The following is a 21604-nucleotide window of genomic DNA, read 5'->3' as shown; positions in this document are numbered from 1 at the left end:
GTGAGTGCATTTTCTAAAACTGTAGTTCTGTTTTGAATATAATTCCATAGACAAGCTACACTGAGAATCAACAAATGACATTAAATAAATGTTTACAACTAGCAAACATGTAAAGTATGGCAAATTTAATACATCCTGGTTTGGAGGGAAGTGCAATACCCTAGCCACTACTTAAGCTGTGGACCAGAGCTGCTGATGGAGCAGCTAAGTGAAGGATTTCACTTCCTCACATGCTTGATCTTTGCACTCTCATGTGTTAGTGTGGCATTGGTTAGTGGTGGATTTGTGTTTACCAGAAGCACTAACTCATTAGCAGCCACTTCAGACTGCAGCCTAGACTGTGTTGGGAGTTGAGACCAGGGTCTGGATCTTGCCTCATGAACTGCCTCCTTTCCTTGTTATGCAATTACTTGAGTGTGATATATCAGAGGGATAGCCGTGTTAGTCTGAATCTGAAAAAGTGACAAGGAGTCCTGTGGCACCTTATAGACTAATGTATAGATGCTCCATTTCAACCGGAGAGGACACTGTCTCAATGACCTACTCACCTGCATCCTACTTCAGAAGACATTCAAATCTGCACTTGAAAGGGAATCCTCTGAACTGGCATTCATGCTAAAATTCGACACTCTCCGCAGGGGGCTGAACAAAGACCCCAGCTATCTTACCCATTCAAAGATAGCTTCCCCAATTATCACCTCTAATACTATTAACTCACAGACATCTACCCTTCCTCACCTCTAATATCATTAACTCACAGGCATTCACCTTCCTCCCCCCCCCCCCCCCTCGCATCCCCCTTCTGTGATTTGTCCTTTTCATATGTGTTCATTTTTTTTAATTGTATCCTTTGGTATATATGGCTGTGACTATTTTCTTCCACTATTTGATCTGAGGAAGTGGGTCTGGCCCATGAAAGCTCATAATCTAATAAACCATCTTGTTAGTCTTTAAAGTGCTACAAAGTCCTGTATTTTGTTTCAGCTACACCAGACTAACACGGCTACATTTCTATCACCAATAAATCTGTTAGGGTATGTCTACACTACCCCGCTAGTTCGAACTAGCGGGGGTAATGTAGTCATCCACAGTTGCAAATGAAGCCCGGGATTTGAATTTCCTGGGCTTCATTTGCATGAAGCCGGCCGGCGCCATTTTTAAATGCCGGCTAGTTCGGAGTCCGTGCCGCGTGGCTACATGCGGCACGAACTAGCTAGTTCGGATTAGGCTTCTAATCCGAACTAGCTGTACACCTCGTTCCACTGTACACCTGAGCTGGGTCATGTTTTGCACTTAATCCGTCCTTGAACATATTGTTTATGTTTGAGAAAGTCTGGTCTTCTATATGGGACTTTTCCCCCTAGACTATACTCTCAATAATATATTTCTCAGGGCAATAAATTTGGAGGAAAATCTTTTCTTCTTTGGATTTCAATGAGATGAGAACCAAACCATCAAACAGTTCTTTACTTGTCCTAAAACATTGTTAAACATCTACATTTCTTACTACTGTTTATTTTCCCTATCTGACCATCACGCTTTTAAGAAAAGAATACCTCATACATTACTACTTCTTCATTACAATTTATATAGCGTGTTTGATAATTGGAAGGAAGGAAGGAAATAAATCAGCATTTAAAACAAAAAAGTAACATCTGCTGATCCTGTGTGAGCAAGAAGAAAAGAGGAAAAGAAAAACATTGCATACCAGAGGCAACATGCAGTGGGTATTGTTTAGAGGGCTGTTTCCAATGGCCCTGTGGATTAACCTGTCCTAGTCAAACAGAAGACATTAAATGGGGCTAATCTCTTGATTTAGTCTTCTATTGTTTATTGTGCAGCTCCATACTATAACCCAGATACATGCAAAGCAATGTTACCCACTAAAATGATTGGATAGGTATGCCCTTTGCAGGCTGCCCAACATATGGCCCAGTTCTGAAAACCTGAAGTCAATGGGATCACAGGAAACCCACAAGAATGGGGCCTGGAATGGAGGACTTCTCTGACCTGCTCATTGTGGAGATGTCTCCTTAAGTCACTCCATTGGGTGTAGGGTTTACCCCTTCCATGGGACCATTTCTAAGGGATCAATTGCTGTCTAGGTCCATTTACACAGAAACTCAGCGTCAGCCCTGTCCCCAGTGCACCCTGCCCATGACTGGCAGAACTGATGACGTTTTAACAGAGGGCCCTGTGATGCTACTGTTCCGAAGGCCCAGTGATGTGATCTGTCAGGCCTCTGGCCTCCTCTGGAGCAGGGCTACCAACTTTCTAATCACACAGAACTGAACACCCTTGTCATGCCCCGCCCGCAAGGCCTCAACTCTGCTCATTCCATCCCCCTTGCCTCTGTTGCTTGCTCTCCCTCACTTGCTCATTTTCGCTTGACTGAAGCAAGGGTGCAGGGGGAGATGAGGGCTCTGGCTGGGGGTGTGATCTCCAGGATGAGGCTGCATGGAGCCCAGTAGAGAGCTGATCTTTTAATAAGTAGAGCTGCCAAGGTGCCTTTTTGGCCAGATGTTCCAGTTGAAAACTGGACACCTGGCACCCCTATGCTGAAGGCCACAGCACCGTGACAAACCCTGCTGATGGAAAAACCCACTTTTGAACACGCTGCCAACATGAGTATGCCAGTGGCTAAGATGGGCTGGGTGGAGACACTGACCAATTGGGAGCCAGCAGGCCAGTTAAGAAGTCTTGTCTCCTTCTTAGGGGTAATGTGAGGTATCACTAGGACAGGAGAGGAACTTCTCAGTGCTAGGTCAGAACCCATGGGCCAGGCCAGGGCCTATCTCTCAGCACGGCAGCTAAGCACTTACCTTTGAGGTTTACATTCTTTATTTAAAGGTATAGACATCCAAATTCAGATTTAAAAAAAAAATCTAACTGTTTAGAGACTGATGCCAAACTTATGGCAAGACCTCCATGTGCCAAACAGGCTAGGGGAAGGCAGAGAGCACCGGACAGTACCTTGTGGGGTTTCATAGGAGGGCTATGGAGCAACCCCACTTGCCACAAGCTCCCTTTAGGAAGGGATGCAAAAGTAAAACTGTAATGCTGCCCATATGCCTATTCAAATGGTAATTAAATCTTGTTGGGGTTGCAAAAGTGGATAGTTAACTCTCATGAACAGGCCTACTTGAATGGTTCGAGTATTCCCTGTGTGGCCAGGTGGAGGTGATTGCAAGAAGTGTCCTTCTCAGTATTTGATTGGGGTTTTCCCCCCCTAACCCTTTATTAAACAGGAACAGCAAGAGAGGTGGACGGGAAGCTAATTGAACTTATGAACCTCTTTACAGCTTGAGTTTGGATTTGTGCTGTGTGTGAATGAAGAGTTGGGTCCTTTGTTAATGCATACACATTGACCTTCTCTTGGTAAATGTCTGTGTGTGTGCATACTCTCCTAGGAGTTTTATGTTCATCCCACTGGCTGAACCTCAAAAATTATTTAAACTGAGGCTGAATTAAGCCCACTGGGTCCAGCTGATACTGGTTACACAAGACAAATCCTGCAGGGCCTGGATGTAGAAACTGCTAGTGGGCCAATCTCTGTTGCCTTCTCTCCAAGGCTTGAATTTTGAGAGTGGTTTTATTTTGGTAATGTGGAGCTTACTGTATTAGAAGTGGGGTGTCCATTCTTAATATTATAAAATATTGAGTCATTGTTTTTGTTCAGTGTCCATTTTGAGCTTTCTCTAGCAAAGGATAGGAGATATCTAGGTAGAACATTGATTTAATGTTAATTAAATAGTGTTAATTTAAGTAACACAGGGTATGTCTACACTGCCACTGTAGTTCAAACTAGGGTGGCGGTGTAGACATACCCACATTGTGCTGTTCTATTTGCCTCCTGCATTCCTCCTTTCATGCAGCACTTTCTCCTTTTTTTTTTCTTTTTTTTTAATGAATTTATGACTCAGAAAGTAAGAATTCATTTTATGACTGCCACGAGTTAACTGCTACAGCTGTTACTCCCTCCACAACAAAATCCTTCTGTTGTTTAGCAAAGTTCTCCTTTCTGGTCCAAAGTAACGAGCTCAGGCTTAAAGAGGAGATGATGATGATGATTTCCCTTTTCATACGGAATATGTGAATTTTGCAACAATATATGGAAAAGCCTGTGCTTCCAGTTATTTGTTTGAGTTACCTATGAAGACAATCTTCATATGAGTTCCTTGTTATTATTGCTGTGCCATGATGGCCACCTCCTTGGCACAAGCATTATATCTTCTCTCCTTGATCCAAAGCAAAATGTGCAGTTGATGCTTAACAACTAACACCAGTACTCACAAAGGGATTCCAATCCTGTTCCCCTCCCCTGCTGAAATGCTAAGGCCTTTGTGGCAAAAAAGTGGATTGACTCTTTTAGTGGGGAGTCAGATGGAATCTGGTGGGTGGAGACTGAGGGTCAGCACCAGTGAGTTTGAAGTGAGAGTTATCATATTTTCATTTCCTTTTTCGAGCAAACACTTCATAATCAAAGAGATTGGTGGGATGACTTAAGTCAAAATACTGCATGGCTGTGTCTACATTGGCGCGATCTTGCGCCAAAGTGGCCGCTTTTGTGCAAAAACATGCTGCCTGTCTACACTGGCGGGGAGTTCTTGCGCAAGAACACTGACGTTCTAATGTGTGAAATCAGTGCTTCTTGTGCAAGAAGTATGATGCTCCCACTCAGGAATAAGCCCTCTTGCGCAACTGTTCTTGCTCAAGAGGCCAGTGTAGACAGGCAACATGAATTTCTTGCACAAGAAAGCCCGATGGCTAAAATGGCCATCGGAGCTTTCTTGCGCAAGAGAGTGTCTACACTAGCACAGATGATCTTGTGCAAAAGCACATCTCTTGTGCAAAGGCACATGCCAGTGTAGACGCTCTCTTGCGCAAATACTCTAACGCAAAAACTCTTGTGTTAAAGAGTATTTGCGCAAAATCTTGCCAATGTAGACGTAGCCCATGTGTATGAAGCCTTTCACCTTTTGCCCTGATAGTAATGACTGAAAGTTCTCACTGCTTGATGTCCCCTAATAGTTCTTCATTGAATGGGTGGTTTCCATTCATTCCTTGTAGATAAATATCTATAATTCAATATCAATACTATTTTTGCATACATTTTTGTTGACAATTCCATCAGAGAGAAAAGTGATTAGCATGGAAAGAACTTTCTTTCTCAGGCCTTGTATATGATAGAGGAATGTTGCAAACATTTCACACTGTTAGCTCCAATGGAGCTTCACAGGTGTTAGCAAACTTAGGAGTCATAGCGCAGCCTGGAAGCTGACTGCTACTGGTATTTTAAGCACTTCCTCTGAGCAAGGTTGGATGAATGTTTAAAAGCATAGAGAAGCCTGCATGATGACCACCTGAGATGCAACTTACTCTGCAAATAAATGAAAATTCCAGTGCGGTCAGACCAGCAATTCTTTTCCTGGCAATCACTTAAATTCTGGGGTCTGTGGCTCTTCTCTTCTCAAAGAAGGGGAGGCCTTTTTCTGGCAAATGCCTCCCACCATCCCAAGATTTAAATGGGAAAATAACATTTTTTTCACAGTAACTACATTCTAAAATATGAAATAAAAATACCATCAGAAATGAGTTTTGACCAGCTAGAACTCTTGATTCCATTCTTTTAGGGTTGGGATTGGATATACTCTTGATACTAATAGTTTAGTAAAAAGAGAAATGTAACAGATCACACAAATAGTAAAAATGTTTTTTTTTAATTCTAGATTTTCAGACGCGCTGACAAGAATGGTAAGTCTTTATATTTTTATACATTTATCTTGCTTTTCTTTTGACTGAGCCTGAAATATTTTTTGTGGATAATTTATCAGTCCCCAGCCCTAAAATCCAGGGGACTTTTAAGAAAGCAATACAGATTAATGCTCGGAAAAGGTCATCTTGTAATTTTATGGCTGTAATATTCTTAGAATCAATGTTACATTAACAAGCAGTGTCACATTGATTCTAAGAATATTAACAAGTAAAGTGTTCCATAAGCGTTCAGATTTGCTCTAGGCCTGAAAGCAGTGATCTGCAAATTATTCACATCTTGAAGGTACATAAACCAATGGCCTATCAAACAGCCACTGACTGACTTAATAGTTCATCTTTGTGACTTAGGTTATGTCCCATTTGAAAAGTGGTTTGTTTTGAAGTATACAATGGTTGGCTCTCTTATCAGCAGGAAAGAATTCAGAACCACGCCCAAGTCTCTTGTCAGGTCCTATCCTCAGAACATAGAAGTGGATTTTGCACTTATCCCAATGGGAAGGCACACACCTGTAGTGATGTTCAGAATTGTCATGAGGCAATGAATTACAGAGATTATTGCAGGATTTGTTTTGCATTCTGAAAGTGATAATTGTTCTGCTTTCTCAGTGAGAATCTCAACTGAGATGGGAGATATTTTACTTTGTCTGACCACAGCAATACATTTGCACTCATGCTTCTGCCCTGTTCGACAGTCAGTTCCCGGCTAGAGATGTGGCATAGAATTGTTGTTGTGGGTCTCGGGTTGCAGAGGTGACATTTTCAGTCTTGGGGAAGAGGAGAAGCAGGGCCATTTCCAGAAAGCCTTGGACCCTTGAAAAACAATTTGATTCGGGCACTTAGCTGCAAGTCTCAAGATCCAGTGTCCAATTTTCTCCCAACAACCATAAGAGAAGAGGGTCCATACCAACAAGTGGTATATTTGCATAATGGATGAGGTTTTTTTTTTTTATTAAATAAGAGATTGAAGGAAATCAATTACACCCTTTCCAGGGATGGGATTAGTCGGGAGATTCATGGGTCCCAAAAGAGGGTTGGAGTCGCAACCACAACTGTGAGCATGAAGTACGGACCTGCTGGAGTCTGTGCAGCTAAGTTCCTTGTAAAGTGCATGGCTGAGTGGCCACACAGGAAGAAATTAAGACATGCCTGCCCCATAAGTGGAGCCGCACAGCATGCCTGCACTAATTAGTTACCTCCCCCTGAGTTCTAAACTTCTAGATGGAGATGGTGGAAAAAGGTACGCTGCTGGGCTTGGTGACAGGCGTGCGGGCAGTTACCTAACTTGTTGCTAAAATGCTGAAGCTTGCTGTCCACCCATGTTATTCTGACATTGCTTAGGTGCAGAAATAAAAATAAATGAATAAAATATGCAGAAGGATTTTATTCCTCACTCTTTCCCCAGAGCTAAGTCACATCAGCTTTGATGAGTGGCAAAGCAAAATGACTGAAAGATTTGGGATATGTAAACAGAACTGAAATATAAAAAATCCTGTTTCTTGAGTTATAGGGAGCAGTATATACACAATAAATGTTCCGAAGTGAGCCCACTGAATAATATTTAGCCAGTAATTGAAAGCAATTTAAAACATCTATCCCAACAGCCCAGCCCAGTCCCTGCCAGCTCAGGCCTTCAACTCTACTTTCCTGGCAAAGACAACAAGAGCAAATACCTTTTAATAATGTCCACTGAAAAGTTTGCATTATTAATTTTCTTTGTATTTGATTTCATATAAATAAAAAATTAAAGTAATGAACCTTTTTAATTATCCCTTGTTGTAGAATGCTTTCTTCTAAAAAAAAACATTTTAGAAGAAAGTATTCTACAACATTTAAAAAATATATGTAGGATTTTTGTTAGTAATTGGCAAGCGCTATGGTGTCACACATCCACGCAAGTGCATATGACCTCAATATTGGTGCACATGACCAAGCTCACTCTGGTCATGAATGCTGTGATTGATCTTCCAGAGTTCTATTTAATGGGTCTAGTAAAGACCCTCTAAATCAAACTCAGAGGGTGCCCCATTGGTGGCCAGTACTCCTGCTCCTGCAAGGAGTAAGAAAAGCCAGTAAGAGCGTTTGCTACTCTTGGCTTCCCACTGTAGGGACGGTGGGGAAACTCCAATTAAGGTACATTGATTCCAGCTACATAATTAATTTAACTAGAATTGCATACCTTGATTTGACCTTCCCCTTTAGTATAGACCTGGAGTCTGTCTATTGGCACAAAGGGGGATACCACAGGCTTGGGAGGAGTTAGATCAGCTCCTGCTGGGGAAGGAAGGCATCCTTGAATGTAGAAGGCACTCTTACAACTCTGCTACATATCTGCAGAATACCAGGAGACAGAGTTTTTGTCTTGAGAGACCAACAGTTAGCCATTTTTCTGGGATTAGAGCAGAAGAAAGATTTGGGTTTGGATTCAAGAATCCCTGCTGAAAAAGAGAATAAAAAGGGATTAAAAACTAAAATAAAAGGCCTGTGTGAAAAAGTGAGAGCAACAGTAACTTGAGGCCAAACTAGGGCTATGTCTAGACTGCAAGCCTCTTTCGAAAGAGGCTTTTTCGAAAGTATCTTTCGAAAAAGCCTCTTTCGAAAAAGAGCATCTAGACAGCAAGCAGTACTTTCGAAAAAGCAAGCCGCTTTTTCGAAAGAAAGCAGCGAGTGAGTCTGGATGCTCTCTTTCTAAAAAGCCCTGTTGGCATTCAAGAGCACTTTCGAAAAAAGGCGTTCTTCCTCGTGAAATGAGGTTTACCACCGTCAAAAGAAAAGCCGCGTTCTTTCGATTTAATTTCGAAAGAACGCAGCTGCAGTCTAGACGCAGGTGATGTTTTTTCAAAAAAAGGCTACTTTTTTCGAAAAAACCCCTGAGTCTGGACACAGCCAAGGTAAAGAGCCGTACTGTTATCTAACTATGCATGGTCCTGCCTGGGAGAAACGGGGATACTATCCAATACTGTAAGTTGGGGCCAAATTACTCCCTGTGACTGCTGGTTTCAGCAGTCACCCCAGAGGTGATTTGACCCTATGTTCTGTCTTTTGTGCTTGCTGGCTCATTCTGATATGATAGGCAAGACACTTTCATTTTGATTATGTTCTTTGTGTGGCCAAATCCCAAGAAACTTCTTGTTTGCATTCTGTTTTCTCAAATACTTTTTTCCCCATAAAGTCTTGCTTACAAGATGCAGTGGAATAGAACACTGTTCAATAATATATATTTTTTAATTTTCCCTTTTTCTTGTCAATCTTTCTATTACCCTCTAGGATGTTTGGGCTGTAAAACATTAAGTGTTATTGAAATAAACTTAGAAAGAATGTGCCATGCTGTTGTGATTCAATTACCGTACATTAGTTAAACAGCTGATGTTCTTAAAGGACAAATATTAGTATCTGGGAGAAAATCTTTCCTCATTTCACATGTCTTATTGAAACCTGCCTGGTACTTGCCTTTTCTCAATCTTATGATTCTCAGCTATCAATGACAGGAAAGAGCTTGTTTTCAACTATTTTAATATTAGTAGCAGACCAAAGGCCAGACAATATATCTTCATTAGCAAGATTAATTCACTTGTTTATCTAATCACTAAAGCACTGCTCGCCACCTCCGATCAAACTCTTTGCCCCAATTCTTTTGCAAGCCTCTCACATGATATTTTATCACTTAATACAATAGGAACTAGTGACCTGTAAATATCAAGCTGCATGAAGTTGATAAATTATTATTCTGTAGCAAGGAGAAAAGGGCAAACTCTTAGAATATGGCAGGATTGCTAAAAGCATTTTCATGTCGTGTCCCTCTGACTGAAGAGGAGACAAAATGTAAAAAATAGAAGAATATAGGTAAACTGCACTGAATGCTTTAACAGCCTCTTTACATAGAGAGCTGGGTTTATGAGTTTACAAGCACTATATATGGATTTCATGTGTCCATTCCTGGTCATTCCTGGTTTCACGAGGCATAAAGGATCTGAAAACAAAGGGTTCTGGGGTCGGCTGATCCCCATCTAGACTACCGCGCTGTGCTGACAATCAGCTGATCGGCACAACGGGTGGCCATTTTGACGTAAATGAAGTGGCGATTATTTAAATCGCTGCTTCAGTTTGCTATATCTAGTAAACTCATCTACATGGCTTCGTCAATGAAGCCTGTAGTCTAGACGCACACTTGGTGTTCTCTAGTTCTTATATTATGGGAACAAGTAAATAACTTTCTTTATTCATCCGCTCCACAACTCTCATGATTTTATATACCTCTATCATATCCCCCCTCATTCTCCTCTTTTCTAAACAGAAAAGTCCCAGTCTCTTTAGCCTCTCCTCATATGGGTCCCGTTCCAAACCTGTAATCATTTCAGTTGCTCTTTTCTGAACCTTTTCTAATGCCAAACTATCTTTTTGAGGTGAGGAGACCACGTCTGTATGCAGTATTCAAGATGTGGGTGTACCATAGTTTTATATAGGGGCAGTAAGATATTCTTCATCTTATTTTCTATCCCTTATTTAATAATTCCTAACATGCTATTTGCTTTTTTGACTACCACTGCACACTGTGTGGATGTTTTCAGAGAACTATCCACGATAACTACAAGATCTCTTTCCTGATTAGTTGTAGCTAAATTAGCCCCCATCGTATTGTATGTATAGTTGGGGTTATTTTCTCAAATGTGTATTACTTTACATTTATCCACATTAAATTTCATTTGCCATTTTGTTGCCCAATCATTCAGTTTGGTGAGATCTTTTTGAAGTTCTTCACAGTCTGTTTTCATCTTGATTATCTTGAACAGCTTAGTATCATCCACAAACTTTGCCACCTGACTGCTTACCCCTTTCTCTAGATCATTTATGAATAAGTTGAATAGGATTGGTCCCAGGACTGACCCTTGGGGAAAACCATTAGTTACCCCACTCCATTCTGAAAATTTACCATTTATTCCTACCCTTTGTTTCCTGTCTTTTAACCAGTTCTCAGTCCATGAAAGGATCTTCCCTCTTATGCCATGACAACCTAATTTACACAAGAGCCTTTGGTGAGGAAACTTGTCAAAGACTTTCTGGAAATCTAGGCATACTATATCTACTGGATCCCCCTTGTTTGCATGTTTGTTCCCCCCTTCAAAGAACTCTAAGGGTATGTCTACACTACAAAGTTAATTCGAACCAACAGCCGTTAGTTCAAATTAACTTTAATAGGGGCTACACATACAAACAGCTAGTTCGAATTTAAATCCAACTAGCGGAGCGCTTAATTCGAACTAGGTAAACAGAATTCTACGAGGAGTAACGCCTAGTTCAAATTAAGTAGTTCAAATTAAAGGCTATGTAGCCACTTAATTCGAACTAGTTGGAGGCTAGCCCTTCCCAGGTTGCCCTGGTGGCCACTCTGGGCCAAACCAGGGAAACTTTTCTGCCCCCTTCCCAGCCCCGGAGCCCTTAAAGGGGCACGGTCTGGCTACAGTGCTTGTGCCCGTTGTAAGCCTGCCAGCACCCAGCCAGCAGACCCTGTACCTGGCACGGCATGAGCCAGCCACCTGCTGCCATCCAGCCCTCCACCTCTTCCCAGGACCAAACTGGTGCTCCCAGGAGCCTGCCCGGGGCCGCAAGAGGCGGGTGCCTGCCTGGTCTAGTGTGGAGATCATGGACCTCATCAAGGTTTGGGGGGAGGCCTCCATCATCCACAATCTCTGCACTAGGCACAGGAATGCGGCCCTTTAGGGCAGGATAGCTGCCAGCCTGGCCACCAAAGGCCACAGGCGAACCCAGGAGCAGGTTTGCATGAAAATCAAGTTGGTCCATTGAGACCCCCGACCATGAGCCCTGAGCTTAGAACATAAGAATGGCCATACTGGGTCAGACCAAAGATCCATCTAGCCCAGTAGCCTGTCTGATGACAGCAGCCAACACCAGGTACCCTGGAGGGGATGGACTGAAGACAATGACCAAGCGATTTGTCTCGTGTCATCCCTCTCCAGCCTTCCACAAACAGAGGCCAGGGACACCATTCCTACTCCCTGGCTAATAGCACTCCATGAACCCAATCTCCATGAATTTATCTAACTTCTCTTTAAACACTGTTATAGTTCTAGCCTTCACAGCCTCCTGTGGCAAGGAGTTCCACAGGTTGACTATGTGCTGAGTGAAAAAGAACTTTCGCTCATTAGTTTTAAACCTGCTGCCCATTAATTTAATTTGGTGTCTTCTAGTCCGTATATTATGAGAACTAATGAAGAACTTTTCTTTATTCACCCTTTCCACACCACTCATGATTTTATATACGTCTATCATATCCCCCTCAGTCTCCTCTTTTCTAAGCTAAAAAGTCCCAGTCTCTTTAGCCTCTCTTCATGTGGGACCTGTTCCAAACACCTAATCATTTTAGTTGCACTTTTCTGAACCCTTTCCAAGGCCAAAATATCTTTTTTGAAGTGAGGAGACCACGTCTGTACACAGTACTGAAGATATGGCGTACCATAGTTTTATACTTCTCCTCCTCCTTCTTCCCCTGGCTTCTCCCTTCTATCTCCCTCCTCCCAGGTTTCTCCCTCCCCTCTTCCACCCTCTCTCTTCCCCTCTCCCACCTTCTTTTCCCAGTCTCCCCAGAGGTTAATCCCCCCTCCCAGTTTTGTTAAATAAAGAGAGTTTCTATTTTTGAACACATGTGTCCTTTATTTTTTACATCAGGAAGGGGGGCTAGGGAGGGCTAAGTGGAAGGAGGTGAGGGAGGAATGGGGCACGAGCCCCCGATGGGGAGGACTGGGGTGGCTCTGCAGGCTCCTCGGTGTGGAAGCTCTCCTGTAATGCCTCCTGGATCCTGACAGCCCCCCAATTGAACTCCCCCGGATGGCAGCCTGCGACAAGTGCAGCCGGGCTGATGGCCGAGTGCTATGATGTGCTGAGTATGGGCACTCAGGGCACTCCAAGACAGGACTGCTTTGCTGTCCCTCATCGAGGTAGACAAGCAAGTGAGGAACCCTGAGAACTGTCTGTCCGGGGTGGGGGTTGGGTCCCTTTAAGCACAGCCCGCGGCTAGCCTGAGGCAGCAGCTCCACACTCTAAGTCCTAACCTGATGCCCTGATGCCCAGCCTTAACTTCGGTTCAGGGTCCTCTCAATGTGGACATGCTATTTTGAATTAGCAAAACTCTAATTTGAATTAGTTTTTAGGTCTAGATGCACTAATTCGAATGAGCTTAGCTCGAATTAACTAATTCGAATTAAGTTAGTTCGAATTAGTGCTGTAGTGTAGCCATACCCTAACATCCTCAGCCGTGAAGACTGAAGCAAAGAAATAATTTAGTCTCTCCGCAATGGCTTTATCATCCTTGATTGCTCCTTTTGTATCTCGATCGTCCAGGAGACCCATTGGTTTTTTACTTTAAAAACATTTTGCTATTACTTTTTGAGTTTTTGGCTAGCTGTTCCTCAAAATCTTTTTTGGCTTTTATTACATTTTTATACTTAATTTGCCAGTGTTTATTTTCCTTTTTATTTACCTCACTAGGATTGGACTTCCACTTTTTAAAAGATGCCTTTTTAACACTCATTGCTTCTTTTACATGGTGGTTAAGCCACGATGACTCTTTTTTAGGTCTCTTACTATGTTTTTTAATTTGGGGTATACATTTAAGTTGGGCCTCTATTATGGTGTCTTTGAAAAGTTTCCATGCAGCTTGCAGGGATTTTACTTTAGTCACTGTACCTTTTGATTTCTGTTTAACTAACCTCCTCATTTTTGTGTAATTCCCCTTTTTGAAATTAAATGCCAGAGTGTTGGACTGCTGAGGTGTTCTTCCCACCACACGAATGTTAAATCTTATTATATTATGGTCACTATTCCCAAGCGGTCCTGTAATAGTTACCTCTTGGACCAGATCCTGCACTCCACTCAGTACTAAATCGAGAATTGACTCTCCTCTTGTGGTTCCTGTACCAGCTGCTCCAAGAAACAGTCATTTAGGGCATCAAGAAATTTGATTTCTGCATCTTGTCCTGAGGTGACATGTACCTAGTCAATATGGGGATAATTGAAATCCCCTATTATTATTGAGTTTTTTATTTTAATAGCCTCTCTAATCTCCCATAGCATTTCAACATCACTATCACTGTCCTGGTCAGGTGGTTGATAATATATCCCTACTGCTATATTCTTATTAGAGCAAGGAATTACTATCCATAGTGATTCTATAGAACATTTTGATTCATTTACAATTTTTACTTCATTTGATTCTACATTATCTTTCACATATAGTGCCACTCCACCACCTGCATGACCTATTCTGTCTTTCCGATATATTTTATATCCCGGTATGATTGTGTCCCACTGATTGTCCTCATTCCACCAGGTGTCTGTGTTGCCCATTATGTCTATCTCCTCCTTTAATACGAGGTATTCTAGTTACCCATCTTATTAGGTAGACCTCTAGCATTTGTGTAGAAGCACTTTAAAAAATTGCCACTGTTCATTTGTCTGCCCTTCCCTGATATATTAGATTCTTTTATATGTGATTGTTTCTTGTCTGATCTGGCCCATACTTTATCATCTCCCCTCCTCTCTGTCTGACTAAAACCTAAAGAATCTCTATCAATAGACTCTCCTCTAAGAGACGTCTCAGTCCAATACACGTGCTCCTCTGCACCAATTGGCTTTCCCCCATCTCTTAGTTTAAAGACTGCTCTATGACCTTTTTAATGTTTAGTGCCAGCAGTCTGGATCCACCTTGGTTTAGGTGGAGCCCATACTTCCTGTATAGGATCCCCCTATCCCAAAATTGTCCTCAGTTCCTAATAAATCTAAAACCCTCCTCCCTACCCCATCGTCTCATCCACTCATTGAGACTCTGCCTACCTGGCCCTGTGCGTGGAACAGGAAGCATTTCTGAGAATGCCAGCCCCTGTGTTTCTCCAGCCATCTTGCTATGACTTCTGCTTATAAAAACTCCAGAGTATCTTTTTAGTTGTCACTGCTATACAGGAGAGGAAAGTTTTATTTTGAAGTAAATCTCCACCTTCTCTTCTTCCACCTCTTCCCAAGCACCATTTCAGGCCCCTTCAGTTGGTATGTGAACCAGACATTCTACTTGCTCTAAACCTCCTCTGATGCTCAAACAAACACAGGCCTTCCCTTTTATGTCATTCCACATGTTGACTAGTGGAGGCTGCATACACACTGAGACAGCTTGGCTAATCAGCATTTCACACAACATAACAAAACCTGTTAATAATGCCCCAAGTTTGAGTGTACTACTTGCCAGCTGTAACATCTGCTGTAAAAATATGGATTATGTCATGGAAGGGAGAAACAGTGCTGGCTTCTTAGATCTCTCATTACGGACTTGTGAGGTTTAATCCTGCAACGTGCTAAACATCCCTAATTCCTACAGAAGTCCATATGAAATAAGGGCACTCATCCTCTTGCAGTAGTTATCAGCCCATTTTAGGATCAGGTTCTTAGTTCTTATTTCTTCAAAATGATCCATTAACATCACAATTGAAACTTAAAATGGAGAAAAAGTCTGCCATTTAGTGTTTCCCTTTCTCATTGCTGTATTCTTACTTTCCAAACTACTTGAGTCAGTATCGTTCTTTCCCAGCTAGCATGTAAGCACTAGAAAATTCACTTTAATTCATTCTTCTCTTATTGTTTGGTCTGTAATATTGAAATCTTGAACTATGTCTACACGGCACGGCTAAAGTCAAAGTAATCTACTTTCAGCTAAGTCAATGGCGTAGCTGAAGTCGAAATAGCTTAATTCAGCGTTTGGCGCTGTCTACACATCAGGAAATCAAAGGAAGAGCACTCTTCCTTTGACTCCCTTTACTCCTTTTGAAATGGGGGTTACAGGAGTCAGCGTATTAAGTCCTCCAGCTTGACATTATTTTGAAATAATGGCTTGCAGTGTAGACATGCATTTTGTTATTTTGGAATAACGTCAGTGACTGCGAAATAACACTGCTGTGTAGACATATCCTTAGTGATCTTATTAATCTATGCCTACCTGTGTCTCTCTGAGAGCTCATTTGCCCATATCAGTGAATGCCCAGTAGCAGTGTTAATATAGTTTATTTTCTACACAGTCATGTTATTTAGGGCCTAATCTTCCACAGTTACGTGACATAGTGTTTAGTACCATGAGTAAATGCACAATTACTTGACAGTCTCATGGTACATTTATTAATGTCACTGTAACCATTTCTTCCCCTCACGCTCTGTAGTGATGTCCCCTGCTGGCTCCCATTTACTGTGACACTTGAGCAGGCAGCCTGCTAAGATGTCATAATTACTGTGGAGCCCCACTAGAGCTGACCAACAGGGGCTCAGAAAAGTGACAGTGACAGCTGCATATTTTTGCACTTTGTATTTAAATATTAAAACCCCTGCCCCCTGCCACAGTAGGTGTGAGGACGAGTTAAGCCAAGTGCAGTATAATCTAAGGCATGCTAGTTACTTGACACTGTAGGCCAGCTTTATGCATGGGCCAGAGCTCTGGTGGCTGTCCTGTCTTCAGCCTGCTGAAGTCAGAGTCCTCTGGAGTAACTAGAGAAGCAAAGGGATGAGGAAAGCATTTTTGCTTAAACACAGTAGATGCAAAATTTGCCCATCTTGTGATTGGGAATGTGAGTAATAGTAAAATCAGCTTTTAATAAAGCCAATTTCTGTTATCGATATGTCACTTGGGCTAACCCTAGAAATGTATCTGATTGAAAAGTGTTATCTTCTTGTGAAAGCAACTTTCTCTGGTGGTATAGAAATGAGCTTTTACATGGAGGGTTGGTTCAGAGTTTTTCATCTTACTTTCTTCCCAATAGGAAGAATTGTCTGGTGGTTTAGATGCTACCTGGGATTCAGCCTTGAATTCAGTTCTTCTGTTTGCTCCAGACTCCCTCTGACACCTTTTGGCAAATCATTTCATCTCTCTAGTCTGAGTAGAGAATGAGGGTAATAGTGCTACTTTCCTCTCAGGGCTGTTGTAAGGGTAGATTTGTTAAAGCTTGTGAGGTGCTCTGATAACTGCAGCAATAAGGACCAAAAAAGCGCTTAAGAGATTTTCAGTATATAAATCAGTAAAAGGTTCTGTTTAGAATGCAATAGAGGTTCATAAACTCCTTTTGCTATGCCCCTTTTCTCCACAGGAGTCCTGTAACAGCCCCACCCACCGTAACTCTCTGACCCATCTGGGTAGAAAGTGACTCACTGACAGGAGTGGGTGACACACCCTGGGCAGCTGTAGGACCTGGCTGACTTCTTCATGGGAGAAGCCCATGCTAGTACTTTCCTTTCCAGGCCTCCAGGTCCAGAGCCTCCAGAACAGCTGAAATAAGTAGCACACAAGCACAACCCTTAGGCTAAAACTTGTTTGAATGAACTGTTAATTGTTAACACACATTAACATGACTTAGACATTCTAGAAATCACCATGAATTATTAGATGGGAAAAAAGTTATATTGAAGAGACTGCTTTTTGGCAATGAATAATTCAACTGACTTTACCTGTCCCCATACATACAGGAGCAGGACTTTTCTGGTCATTTATTGACACAAGATAAAGGCAATGTATATATATTGTATAGATTTCTAAAACAGACTTGTAAGAATTATATCCTGTGCACTATAATTAGCCATTAATAATTACTTCTAATAAGATTAAATACTCCTACATTAATTACAATTAAGAAACAATTTAATTTTAGTATAATAATAATAAGTTAATTGCTACTACTTATGTGAGAAATTCTGCTTCACTAAAGCACAAACTTGATCATCTGCCTATTAAATCTTAAATCATTGCTTTTAACAAACTAAATCCTATCAACACTTGTTAAATGTGAATTAAATCCCTGTTTTAAATATTTTAAAATCATTTTCAGCATGGAAAGCTATAAACTGTAATGCACAGCCAACTGCGATCATCTGTAAATCATTATGCAGATGGGCAAATCTACACAATAGAGAAGAAAGTTCAATTTAGCAGGTCCAGTGTAGACCCGTAAATTGAATGCTGAGGGTAACCCCCAATGGCATCTTGTACTCCTCCTTCTGCAAGGGTAAAGGAAACCAGTGGGCACCTGTGCTCCTGTCGGCCTGCCACAGTATGGACAGGGATTTAAGGTACGTCGACTCCAGCTACACAACTAATGCAGCTGGAGTTGCATATCTTACGTCCACCTTCCCCAGTGTCATAGCGAGGGAGGCCGTGGGGGAGGAGGGGACAGTTGCTCCTGGGCGCCACGCTAGAGGGGTGCCAATTTAGCAGTGCAGGGAAGGATGGCGCTAGGAGTCCTAGGACAGTGGAGGGAAGGACAGAGCTAAGATGCCGCGGGCGCTAGGAAAATGAAACTGAGCATGAAGTACTCGGCGGGGGCAGCACAAAGGGCGGGGGTTCAGGCTGAGAATGTACAGAACACCCGTCTGTGACTACAACCCCCACAATCCTTCACCACCAGTCAGTCTGAGGTGCCACCCATTGGGCTGCAGCATCCTGGTCCTCGCCTGTAGCCCACCCCTCTGAGAAACCGCAGCCATCGATTGGCTAGAGGATGCGTCAGTCTGGCTGGAAGTGGAATAGCCCCATATGCAGGAGGGAGCCCCACATGGTGGTGGGACAGGCAAGGGGGTCCGGCTGGAGGTTGGGAGGCGCAAATTTGCCTTTGCCCTTGGGCGCATCACCCCCTCGCTACACCCCTAACCATCCCCTTCAGTGTAGACCAGGCCATGGAGAACACAATCATGGTTCTTCTATGGACCCAGTGTGTGAAGTAGAAACAAGCAATTATTAATTTTTTGTCTGTTTCTGTATCTGTAAAATGAGGTTAAAAAATGTCCTTGCCTCACTGGAGTACCTTGTGGCTTAATTAATTAGTGGGATGTTTTAAATAACTCCAGAAGTCCAAGATTGTCTAAAATGACAGCTAATTTTAGACACGGAACTTGAGACATCACAATAAGACCTGATTTCCAGAAAGTGTTGAGCATCCCTAATCTCTAACATTCAGACCCCTTTAAAGTGTCTTAAATTGGGTCCCTGTGTCACTAGTCAATCCAGAAAATCTTAGCTAAAATGGCTGCAAAAGAGGGGAAATTTCCCCTGACTACTTTGTACCAGTGCTTTGTGTATTTGACATCTCTTTCTGTGTCACCAGTTTCATCAATTCCCCTGCTCGTATGGGTATGTGTTATACCGAGGGGGTTAGAAATAGTGAAGATTAAATGTGTGTAAAATTATGAAACTATAAAAATGGCAGGAAGAGCCATATGAAGGTATAGTATCTGAAGCTATTTTTATTATCTTATTTGATCGTGATGAGCATTTCAGTTGCTTGCACTTGTGTGTTTTTTTAATAAAACCTTTCCACATTACTGTTAATGAGACTTCATGGCCAGGGTTTCCATATTGCAGAGGTAAGAACTGGTCCAAACTGTGTTGCTCTGATGAATTTAGCCTTATTTACTGTATCCTAAGAAAGCAACCAATTGATGGATTTTAACCAGCTTTATTTCTTTTGAAAAACAATAATCAGGTGTATGGCTTAATAATAAGGACACATTCAGGATTACCTGCACAGGATACATTCAGAAGTCAAGATGTAGCAGTAATTTCTGTAATAAAATCATCTGTGCAGTGTGCTGACTGGGAATCTTAGAATCATAGAATGGAACTGGCCTAGAATGGAACTAGAACTGGAAGGGAACTTGAGAGGTCATCAAGTCCAGGCCCCTGCCCTTATGGCAGGACCAAGCACTGTCTAGGCCATCCCTTAAATATCTCCAGAGATAGAGATTCCACAACCTCCCTAGGCAATTTATTCCAGTGTTTATAAGAATGGCCTTACTGGGTTACACCAAAGGTACATCTAGCCAAGTGTCCTGACTGCTGACAGTGGCCAATACCACCTGCCCCAGAGGGAGGTATCACAACCGGTGAGCCTCATGTGATCCCTCCCCGTCTCCCACTTCCAGCGAAACAGAGGCAAGGGACACCATTCCTACCCGTCCTGACTAATAGCCATTGATGGACCTAACCCTCATGAATCTATCTAGCTCTTTTTTTAATCTTGTTAAAGTCCTAACTTGCACCACATCCTCTGGCAAGGAGTTCCACATGTTGACTGTGTGCTGAGCAAAGAGAAACTTCCTTTTGGTTGTTTTAAACCTGCTACCTATTAATTTCATTTGGTGACCCATATCAGAAGGGTAGCCATGTTAGTCTGAATCTGCAAAAGCGACAAGGAGTCCTGTGGCACCTTATAGACTAACAGATGTATTGTAGCATAAGCTTTTGTGGGCAAAGACCTGCTTCGTTAGATGCATGTAGTGGAAATTTCCAGAGTCAGGTATAAGTATAAGCGACGAGGAGTCCTGTAGCACCTTGTAGACTAAGGGTACGTCTAGACTACATGCCTCTGGCAACAGAGGCATGTAGATTAGGCTACCCGACAGAGTAAAATGAAGCGGCGATTTAAATAATCGCCGCTTCATTAAAATTTACATGGCTGCCGCGTTGAGCCGACAAACAGCTGATCAGCTGTTTGTCGGCTCAGCGCGATAGTCTGGACGCTCCCCTGCCGACATCAAAGGGAGTTGTCGACAACCCAGGTATGCCTCCTGGGATGAGGCATACCTGGGTTGTCAACAACTCCCTTTGATGTCGGCAGGGGAGCGTCCAGACTATCGCGCTGAGCCGACAAACAGCTGATCAGCTGTTTGTCGGCTCAACGCGGCAGCCATGTAAATTTTAATGAAGCGGCGATTATTTAAATCGCCGCTTCATTTTACTCTGTCGGGTAGCCTAATCTACATGCCTCTGTCGCCAGAGGCATGTAGTCTAGACGTACCCTAACTGAAGTGTAGGAGCATAAGCTTTCGTGGGCAAAGACCCACTTTGTCAGATGCATGTAGTGGAAATTTCCAGAGGCAGGAATAAATATGCAGGCCAGGATCAGGCTGGAGATGACGACGTAGATCCAATCAAGGAGGATGAGGCCCACTTCTAGCAGCTGATCTGGAGGTGTGAATTCCAAGAGAGCAGAAGCTGCTTTTGTAGTTAGCGAGCCATTCACAGTCTTTGTTTAATCCAGAGTTGATTGTGTCAAACTTAAAGATGAACTGTAGCTCAGCAGTTTCTCTTTGAAGTCTGGTCCTGAAGTTTTTTTGCTGCAGGATGGCTACTTTTAGATCTGCTACTTGTGTCCAGGAAGATTGAAGTGTTCTCCTACAGGTTTTTGTATGTTGCCATTCCTAATATCTGCTTTGTGTCCATTTATTCTTTTATGTAAGGACTGTCCAGTTTGGCCGATGTATATAGCAGAGGGGAATTGCTGGCAAATGATGGTGTTTATTATATTGATAGATATGCAGGTGAATGAACCAGTGATGGTGTGGCTGATTTGGTTAGGTCCTGTGATGGTGTCACTGGTGGAGATATGAGAGCAGAGTTGGCACCGAGGTTTGTTTCAGGGAACAAAGAACAGCACAAAAAGAAGAACTCCACATGGACTCCCCTTGAGGGTCGAAATGACAGTCTGGACATATACATAGAATGCTTCTGCTGACATGTACAGACAGAAATTGTGGAAAAACAGCATCGCTTGCCTCATAACCTCAGTCGTGAAGAACACAATGGGATCCACAGCCTCAGAAACAACTCTGACATTATAATCAAAGAGGCTGATAAAGGAATTACTGTTGTCATCATGAACAGGCCTGACTACCAAAAGGAGGCTGCCAGACAACTATCCAATACCAAATTCTACAGGCCACTTTCCTCAGATCCCACTGAGGAATACACTAAGAAACTGCACCATCTGCTCAGGGCACTCCCTACACAAGCACAGGA

General features: G+C 42.5%; 1 protein-coding gene across 1 annotated transcript in view; it reads left to right on the top strand.

Annotated features, from left to right (window-relative positions):
* NECAB2 (N-terminal EF-hand calcium binding protein 2) overlaps positions 1 to 21604 on the top strand; it is a 378362-nt gene that overhangs the window by 12530 nt on the left and 344228 nt on the right. The window contains exon 2 of the mRNA XM_006133911.4: positions 5730 to 5754. Coding sequence (XP_006133973.1) covers positions 5730 to 5754 — 25 coding nt within the window. The remainder of the gene's footprint in view (positions 1 to 5729; positions 5755 to 21604) is intronic.

The sequence above is a fragment of the Pelodiscus sinensis genome, chromosome 12, assembly GCF_049634645.1.
Source record: "Pelodiscus sinensis isolate JC-2024 chromosome 12, ASM4963464v1, whole genome shotgun sequence".
Taxonomy (NCBI): domain Eukaryota; kingdom Metazoa; phylum Chordata; order Testudines; family Trionychidae; genus Pelodiscus; species Pelodiscus sinensis.
Note: the sequence above shows the minus strand (reverse complement) of the source record. Positions and strands in the feature narration are given on the sequence as shown.